Raw genomic sequence first — 10,273 nt, forward strand, 5'->3', positions numbered from 1 at the left:
CATTAGGTTATTTTTATTGCTTTATGTCTCATAGCGTTTTGATATTTATTTTATTTGTACTTGGTCTCTGTATAAGGAAATTTTTATTCGAATTTCAGTTTAAAAGAAATAAATGCCTATAACACTTTTTTTTACGAGTGTACATGCGCAAAAGTTCGTAGAGGCTATGTTCAGGCCCGCCAAGTTACGTTGGTCGTATTGTACCTAAGCCGTTAATAAATATAGGTACCTATAAGAAAACTAAATCTCAGTGTAGTCTGCGTACAGTGAATTACATATAAATAAATGAATGATAATAAAATATATTTTTGGATTTTTATTACTGGAAAAAATTAATAGTAATTTCCAGTATATTTATTCCCGTCGACAATCCTTTTCTTATTTCTAACCCATAAAAAACTGATAAAGGTTTTGTAGAGGCATATGTAACTCACAACGCTTTTGTAGAGGCTCTACGACTACAAATTTTATACATATTTGTCGTAGAGCCTACAAATATTCATAGCTGGTTGTGATCGCTAACCCTCAGGCGGTCTAGTATCTACTAGCTCGAGGACCCGCTCAATCAAATAGGTATACACACTTCGTGATGCCTCACATATTGTTCTTTTAAAATTAAAACTGTTTTTCCTATTACATACATATTTTTTAATATTTCGAGTCTATTTTTTATAACAAGCTCTTCAAAAAAGATTTGCAAAGTGCGCAAAAATTATGGAATAATTCAGATAAAGTTCATACTACAACAGAGAGCTTCACATAGTAGATACCACGTAGGTTCCAACTCACAGATTGATGGCCAGTTATGTGCGTAGTATATCGGTACTATTTCGTGTTTGCCTAGAATAAAAAAATTCATTACCTATGTACATTTTTCCGTTTGATTAAAAATTCGCATCTATGACCTATTGATATCGATTCAACTGATTACCTCTAACCTAACGCTATATTTTAAAAATGTCATGAAATATTGTAAACAATCGCATATACATTTTGAAATGTTTTTGTAAGTGAATGTTATCTGTAATGACTTGAGAAAAATGAATAACGTTTTAATCAAATTGTGTGTTCCGAACGTTCAATTAGGCTCCAAGTTGTCCTATATAAGTAGATGGCATGGCCGCCTCGCATTCAGTCGGTAGCTGCCTTCAAAATGGCCTATCTTATAGTCGCGTCCTTCGTCACTATAATAATAACTTTATGTTACTATTTATTCACAAAAAAATACAATTATTGGAAAAAGCGCAATGTGCCCTATCTCGAGCCGACCACATTTTTTGGGAATTACAAAGATTATCTCCTTTTGAAAACATATTTGCCGCAAGTAATGAGTGATATTTGTAAAAAATTCCCGAAAGAACCGTACGTCGGGACTTACTATGGAACGGAACCCGCCCTCGTCGTCAAGGATCCCGATTACATCAAACTTATTATGTTGAAGGACTTCTACTACTTCAATAGCAGGGAAGTCGGAGAATTCACCGACAACGAAGTTATTACGCGGAACATATTTTTCATTGGCGGAGATAGATGGAAAATACTCAGACAAAATTTCACGCCGCTCTTTTCGTCAGCTAAAATGAAGAAAATGTTCTATCTGATAGAAGAATGTTCCACAACTCTCGAAAAATTATTGGACCAGGCTACATCAGTACCGAGCACTGAAGCCAGGTTAATGATGTCCAGGTACACGATAGACTGCATTGGATCTTGCGCTTTTGGGCTGAACACAAAATGCTTGACAGATTCCAGGAACCCCTTCCTTAGTATTGGCCAAAAGATTTTCGAGATGTCCAGCAGCAGAGCATGGAGAAATATTGGCCGCGCTCTGTGGCCGTCGGTGTTCTACAAGTTAGGTCTGACCGCGTTTCCCGCTGAAATCAGTGACTTCTTCTCAAAGCTACTAGTGGACGTGTTCGAGCAGCGCGACTACAAGGACTCGGGTAGACACGACTTTGTGGATCTCATGCTCAGCTTGAAGCAAAACAAATATATAACCGGGGACAGTATTGCCAATATAAAGGGCGGTGACAAGAAAACTACTGTGGAAGTTGATAACGCTCTCCTGTGTGCTCAAGCCACGGTGTTCTTCGCTGCGGGATATGAAACCTCTTCGGGCACCTTGAGTTATCTGCTTTACGAATTAGCGAAGTATCCAGAAGTTCAAGAGCGTGCTATTGCTGAAGTAGACGAGTACTATAAGAAAAATAACAAGTTATTCTACGAATGTATTCATGAAACGCCATTTCTTCAGGCGTGTATAAACGAAACGCTGCGCCTCTACCCTGTGCTCGGGATGTTAACCAGAGAAGTGGTAGAAGACTACACGCTTCCCTCAGGACTCGTGTTGAACAAAGATATGCGCGTCCACATCCCAGTGTACCACCTGCACAGAGATCCCAACAACTTCCCCGAACCGGACACATTCCGCCCGGAGAGGTTTTTGGACCCAGAGAAGGATAATATTAAACCATTCACCTATATGCCATTTGGAGAAGGACCAAGAATATGTTTGGGTAAGTGACACTGTACTATTTCGTGAGAAGATAAAATCAAATATATAAGTAGCACTTAATATAGCAATAACTATCCTATACTAATCCGTATTAATCATGGCGAATATTGATTGATAAGTAAATTGCAATGAATACATAGTTAAAAAACACATTCCTGTTTTTGTCATTTTATAGCAAATTTCAAAAAACTTATTTTAAATTTCACATAAAAATGACTAACATCTAAACTTCTAAAAAATCGATGCAATAAAATATGTTATATCTTTAACAAATGTTGTCTCAATTTGAACTAGGCTAATTTAGATTTTTTTAACTAGGCAATAGTTTAAGTTTTATCGGTATTATTTTAATTATATATCACTCTAGTAGGTATTTCTTTGTATTTGATTATACGCGAGTATTATACATTTTAAAATTAAAGACTAACGTGACGGAAATTGTGTGAAACATCGGGTCAATAAAATAATGAATAAGTCGTTTTTTAAATCCGTTCAAGTTTTTAATTTCAAAATATTATATCCTCTGTTACATATAACTAAGATACTTGTATTGATTATTGGTTGAAAAACTAATAGAATATTTTTTCAGGAATGAGGTTCGCCAAGATGCAAATGACGGCTGGTCTTCTCACCGTTCTGAAGAAGTGCAGGGTGGAGTTAGCCGACCATACGCCCAAAACCCTGGTATTCGACGCACGCCCCATCACCACACAAACAGCTACGGGCATTCATCTTAAATTTATTCCACGTCAATAAAAATATAATCCAAAATAATTAAGAGCCAATTTTGTGTAACCGAACATTTAAAATGTAAAATTGAAATTATTTTTAAAATGAAAAAAAAATATATTATGTTTAAAATGTGAAATTGAAATTAGAGGTATAAAATACCCTTTCCTAATTTTATTTAGAGCTAGTTTTTAACTTATCATAAGGGTAATGAAAAACACATGTACAAATTATTGTTTTAAGTTTTAATTTTCCCTTAACATTAAGTAGATATAATATTATATACAACCATTTTATTGTAACATGGTGCTTTGGTGTATGTCTGGTAATGTAAAATTAACACATAAGTTTTTGAAATAAATATAAATGCTATTATAATAAATCTGTATATTTTATTACTATACCTACCCCCTCATTTCCCCAATTTAATAATAATATGGATAGGAGATAAAATAAATTAGTAAAACCTTAATGTACAATTTACCGGTCGTTGATAAGTGTACAAAGTTTGAGTCAAATCTGTAAGTTTAAAGCGTATCAAAATCTCATCAAAAAGAGTCGGTTACATATAAACATACAAGTAAACAAAAATTACAGATGAAGCTAAGCAGTATTAAAATAGGCATGTTTAAAGGTGCCGTAGCTTAAATGCGACTTGCTCTTCTACTGAAGTGGCTCTACTATCGAAGATTTTCATAAAACGTCCCTATATGAGTGAATAAATAAAATCTTTAAATCACTCATAAATTACATTCGTTGTTTTTTAACTATTTTTCTTTTAATAAAAGATATATGGTATTGAAACTAATTATAGCGAGAAATTCATGTGAAATGCCAGGGAAAATGTAAATTTGGTGCACAGAAAGAGACCAGACTATGATTCTAAGCTTTTGCTCTCTGTTTAAAGTCGCGTTTAATTAACTTTTAAGGTATTGTGTGATAAAAGAAGTAACAAATATCCATTTTTCCATCCTCACAAACATTTAATATTAGTAGGATTTGAGTTGTTGTACGCTAGGTAGTATATATTATATTTGTTCAATAATTATTATTTATGTAGAAACCTTGGTAGAAACTATTAACCGCACGCAATTTAAACGTCATAAGTCATAATGTACCATGTAGTCCTAATACTAAAAATTTCCATAAATTTAATTTGTCTCTACAAAAAGTAAAACGTTTTGTCTCATCTTATAATCTGTCAAATTGTAAATTGTAGCCCCCATCGCAAATTGGTCAATTATTTGTTACGAGCTGAAAATTTGTAGAGTACTTAGAAAAGCGTATCATTAGGACGTAATCATAATAACATACGTAGTATTGTGACCGTCAGCTTCATCTCTCGGTAGGTTGAACTGTAGTGACCTTCCAAGTACGTACAATACGTTATTACAATTAAGAATTCTATGGTACAGGTACCATCATAAGTTATTGCATTTACATATTCGTGCGATTAGCGAGGTGAATTACGAGCACGCATGTGTAAATAGTGCACTCGATATTCACTTTATGAAATGCACACTTGCACAGTGAAGTGTGTGTGAGTTGTTTTTGACGCGCTTTATAAAAAGCTTTACGTATATTTTTTTATGTATATATGTCGTGGCCATATCGTAGATTTGCTCATTTCATGATATGATCAATCATTTCACGAAATGGTCGTATTTCATGAAATGGCCAACATAGTTTGATCAGATCGTTAAATCGTCAACGTTTCATGATTTGGCCATCCACATTTGGCTAGATCGTATAAAATATAAAGAGTCAATAAAATATTAAAATTCAGAATATTCTAAAAACTTGTTTTATGTCATTTAAGTTAGTGCCGTGGCAGCGGCCGGCGAATGCCAGAAGCGAATCGTTTTTGCAATAAAAAACAGTTAGGTTAGGTTAGGTTAGACTTTGATAAACAACGCACGAGCCGAGCGAGCAAAGCGAGCGTTGCCGCGGCAGCGGCCGGCGAGTGCCTAAGCGGATCGCTTTTTAAAAAACAAACAATTATAATACTATAGTAGAAAGAAAAAATGCGTCTTAAATTATTTTATTTAAGACGCATTTTTTTCTTCAATACATATAAGATATCCACATTTTCCATAGTACTCGAACCGTCGTAAATTCTTTGCTATGACTTTCTTCATATTGTTATTAAACGAATTATGAAGTTTTTAACTGCGAATAAATAAATTTTCGCCAGCGGCCGCCATCTTATCACATAAACACAGAGCTTGCAGCGCCTCTACCAATGATTAATGTAACTATTTTACGATATGATCAAATAATTTTGATCATTTCATGAAAAAACCGCGCGTTTAGTTGGCCATATCGTGAAACGATTTCTTATCATTGATATGCTCAAGCCACATCATGATGTGGCCAAACTAAATGGGCCATTTCACGAAATGCGACCATTTCGTGAAATGGCCAATCATATCATGAAATGAGCAAATTTACGATATGGCCACGACATATAGATAATCATCATCTTTCCTTCACCTTTCGACTCGATTTTGGCTACTTAAAACGGACAAATTTAATTCAAACTATGTATACAGGACACTTATCTAGGATCAGGGACAAAATATACAAGAGATTATTTTATAAAAGTATATTTTTAGTGATTTTTAATATATGCTTTATTTATTCTACTACTAACGAATGCGAGTTCACGCACGCACTTACGTGGTTTGTAACGACATTCGTTTACGAATGTTTCGTCTACTGATGACGCGAATGGCGAATACGAATGTGTAAATGCACCATCAAGTTACAATCATTGCAACTCATTATAAACGAACGCCATTAATTATTTTACGGCGACACACACATTAGGTACACTAGGTAAATATTATTCTATCATCTATGCGATTGAATAATGCTACTGTGTTTCATTAGAAGTAACAAATAATAGGGAAATATCAATTAAGTATATCAGAAATTTCACGAAATCCCTAGGGATAGGTCATAGGTACCACGAAATCACGGAAGATGAGAAATAGTCTTATCTATTACGTCAATTTCTTAAATGTTTAGTGTATATGACAAAAAATTTGGAAAATCCAAAAGTGCACGCCTCATAATTTTTTTTTTAATAATTATTTATTAATATTATTATTTTTGTTTATTTAATAACAATTAAACCACATCGAATCAGACCCTGAAAAATGAAAGGGTTCTATTCCTGAGCATACTCAAGCGTAAGAGAAAAATAGTTTGGAAAATCCAAAAGTGCACGCCTCATAATTTTTTTTAATAATTATTTATTAATTATTATTTTTGTTTATTTAATAACAATTAAACCACATCGAATCAGACCCTGAAAAATGAAAGGGTTCTATTCCTGAGCATACTCAAGCGTAAGAGAAAAAAAAAGACTCGATTAGTAAAGTATTTCGGTCGCTATCGTGTTAACAAGAAAATCCTCCGCACATACAGACACACGGACGTCCAAGACAGAACTTTTTTAAACTGTTTTTTAACTAGTTTAAATAACAAAAATGACATCAAAAATATCATGAATGTTAAAAATAGTGTTTTTTCTTAATATGTGTGTGTATGTATTATCTTACAAGTGCAATGTGCAACATAAAGACATTTTAAGTTTGAAAAATCAGATGTTTTGCGCGAAGTGACAGTAGTACCCACCTCAACGCTTCGCTTATGAGGCGTGCAAAAGCTACATTTAACTTTGTAACATGAAGAATGTAGATGGTTGGTCCCTGCGACATACGGTCTATACATTTATTATTGTGATGTGGGTTTGTAATTCTTCCCCTTAGCACAGAATAATGAGTGGTACCTATAGCAACAGTAATGATCAATAAGCTTGTATTTATAAGTTACTTCTTATTGCGGACTAGCTGGTACCTACCCGCGACTTTGTTCACTTTGCACGCCTACTCTATTTCTTTATAGATAAATCTTTTATATTCTATCTATTGTTATTTTGTCAAGATATTTGTAATGGATAAAATCAAAACCTACTTATCTGATTTAAGCAACCAATAAGTAATGACCTTATTTTTTGCAATATCCCAATATAACCCGAATAAAACTGGAGCTCTAACACGTAGCGTTAGAATTTTAACCTTTGTATATAAACTACCCCTATCGACATACAAATCATAAAAAATCAGTGTAAGTACTTAATAAACAAGAGCAAGTCAAATGTTTACATTCAATACATCCATACTAATATTATAAATGCGAAAGTAACTCTTTCTGTCTGTCTGTTACTCAATCACGCCTAAACTACTGAACCAATAGGCATGAAATTTGGTATGGAGATATTTTGATACCCGAGAAAGGACATAGGATAGGTTTTATCCCGGAAATCCTACGGGAACGGGTTTATCTTTGAAAACACGGGCGAAGCCGCGGGCGGAAAGCTAGTATCAAATAAATTCGATATACTTAGGTATAAAAATATAACCGCCCCATACCCCAGGAGGGGCCAAGGTTTGGCCCTGTCAAGCAGACTTTGTATAGTAATATTTATTGACACGTGTGAGTGCAATTTTAATGCCCCGCTGAGGGCCACGCATGCGCAGAAAGAGTAATGGGTCACCACACGTGCTGTTCTTCTGGGATTTATTAAATAAGTATTTTTTTAATAAAATAACTTTCGCTTGCGTAGTCAAGGAAAAACCATCCTTACTCAAGTTTCAAACTACATCTGTATTGTATCTATATATGTATTTCATGATTCATCCAATATCGATTCACTGGTTCAGATGTGAAGAAGAGACAGGCAGACAGATTTAAATTCACATTAATAAACATAATAAGTAAGTAAGTAATTTCTTTAATTTAAAGTAAACCATTGTGGTACAGAATATTTTAAATCTTAAAAGTTTGATTTACAGACATTTTTATTAACAAACTAGCGGTCCGCCCCGGCTTCGCCCGTGGTACATATTTACGTTTTCTCTACATAAAAACCATCCTCGTACTTCAAGGAATATAATAAAAAAAGAATTATCGAAATCGGTTCAGCCGTTCTCGAGTTATGCGCTTACCAACACATTTTGCGATTCATTTTTATATATAAGAAGAAGAATGAAACAGGTGGGCAATTTAATCTTTAATATTGTATTTAATTTATTACCGCTTTGGTATCATCAATCACCATTATCGCATGCATCAAAATACATGTATGATTACGTTCGTTATTTCACTAAGTATATAACAGATGTTTAAAATCGATATGATTCACATCATGATAAGTCATTTTATTTGTCTGTTATGGACTCTTAAACTACCGAACCGATTTTAATAAAATTTAGTTTTACCAATAAAAAGTCATCTATAAACATCGAGCATATATGTTGAGCAGATATGATGTCTGTAAGAGTCATGTGCTATATTTTTAAATAAATAAAATGAAAGCTGTCCACCACATAGCATGGTCACCCGAAGCTCCAGACGGCTCGAAGCTCAGTGTATCCCCAACCCTGCAGGGCTGCAAACGTATTGATAACATATCTGATATCACAGTGGAAACATATCTAGCTTTCAGTGCTTCTAATGTTAATAAACACAATCTTGTTACCGAAGGTACCTTCTTTGCATTTATACTTATAAAACTTTGTAAGTGACGTTTGCTTATATGACCTTTTGTCCAACCCTAATCTCACTGTGTAAGGACAGATGGATCTTAATCACAGAACATCCTATAATCGCTTTTTCCACTTATTTTCATCTTTTTGTTTATAAGTCAGTAAGTGAAATAGTTACGGCCAAAGACGGGATTGGGAACATAGTATGGGATACGTTTTTTGTGTGTGTGTGTGTGTGAAATGAATAATGGGATAATTGCAATAAATGCATATTCAATTAAACTAAGGGAATGTATAAAAAATAACTGAATTGAATATATTTCATAGTGTATCATTGAGTAAGTATTGATTTTGGACATTCAAGATGAAGAAGATGAAGAGAAATTTGTTATAAAATTAGTAATGAAATATGATGGTTCAAGTTACTCGTATTTACGTATCTCATTAGTCATATTATTTCATATTATATCTAATTAAATTAATTTATTTAATAGGTAGCAAATTATGCCTTATAATTTTTCGTAACTATCTTATTTCGTATTTTCTTCATTATCTATTTAGGTTTATTTTTTATAATTTTTTGTGTGTGATACATACTTACATCAAGGAAAAAGGAAATTGTATGGTTGATAAGTAATTATGATTGATTATAATATAAAGGCATTTAAATGATTAATAATAAAAGAATTACTTAAACAAATGATATTACCGTTTATCTCATTTTTGCTTGCAGTATCATATTGTTATACAATAATTCATCAAAAAAATAGATGATGAACATTAAAATTGTTATCAAAGATTAAAATTATCAGTTTTTACTTAGCAATAGCAGCTTTATGTATGGAATAAATATGGCAATAATCGATCAAGTCCAATAACAACTAAAAGTATATAAACAACTAAAAACCGCCCGCCCTTGCTTGAAGCAAAAATATTTATTGCTGTATCGTGGCTATAAACTTCTACTATACCAGACTTTTTGCGTGCTCATTCGTCCTATTGAAGAATAAATGTAAAACATATTTATATGCATTATACCTACCTTTTAATTTGCTATCGCAAATACTGGTTTCTTACATAGAGCCTCAAAGAATACATCTTACGCGAATATGTCTTTTAAGTTGAACTGGCAACTGTTCCTCTGCTAGGATATACCCTAATCCCTTAAGAAAATAAAAAAAGTTTACGCACTTCTCTCGGATTTAAAAAATCCGTCAAATCTAAGGAATTTGGTTACAAATTTGTGTAAAAGCGTTGATAGATAAGTACTTAAATATTATGTACCATAAACGAACGTAAATAAAAACAAAGATCAAAATCGAATATGATTCTTAAAGACAAGTTCTGTGAATTATCTCAAGTCAAAGCTAGAACTATGCAAGAAGCCGATCAAACGCCGGGAATCTATTGATTATTTGTTATCAAAACTAACTTTCTCCGAAACTACCAAGTTCAATGTCCTATCCCTCACTAA

At 33.3% G+C, this 10,273-nt stretch overlaps 1 protein-coding gene across 1 annotated transcript; it reads left to right on the forward strand.

Moving 5' to 3' along the window:
- Positions 1–1,153: 1,153 nt before the first annotated feature.
- On the forward strand, positions 1,154–3,388 carry LOC149479153 (cytochrome P450 6B2-like). Its single transcript, XM_089709127.1, has 2 exons — positions 1,154–2,516; positions 3,105–3,388. The coding sequence occupies exons 1-2, from the start codon at positions 1,154–1,156 to the stop codon at positions 3,269–3,271; spliced, it is 1,530 nt and encodes a 509-aa protein (XP_089565253.1). The 3' UTR covers positions 3,272–3,388.
- The last annotated feature ends 6,885 nt before the right edge of the window (positions 3,389–10,273 follow it).

Source organism: Colias philodice, chromosome 21, assembly GCF_061535455.1.
Source record: "Colias philodice isolate Cphi_HAF_F1 chromosome 21, ilColPhil1 Martin Lab GWU primary, whole genome shotgun sequence".
NCBI lineage: Eukaryota > Metazoa > Arthropoda > Insecta > Lepidoptera > Pieridae > Colias > Colias philodice.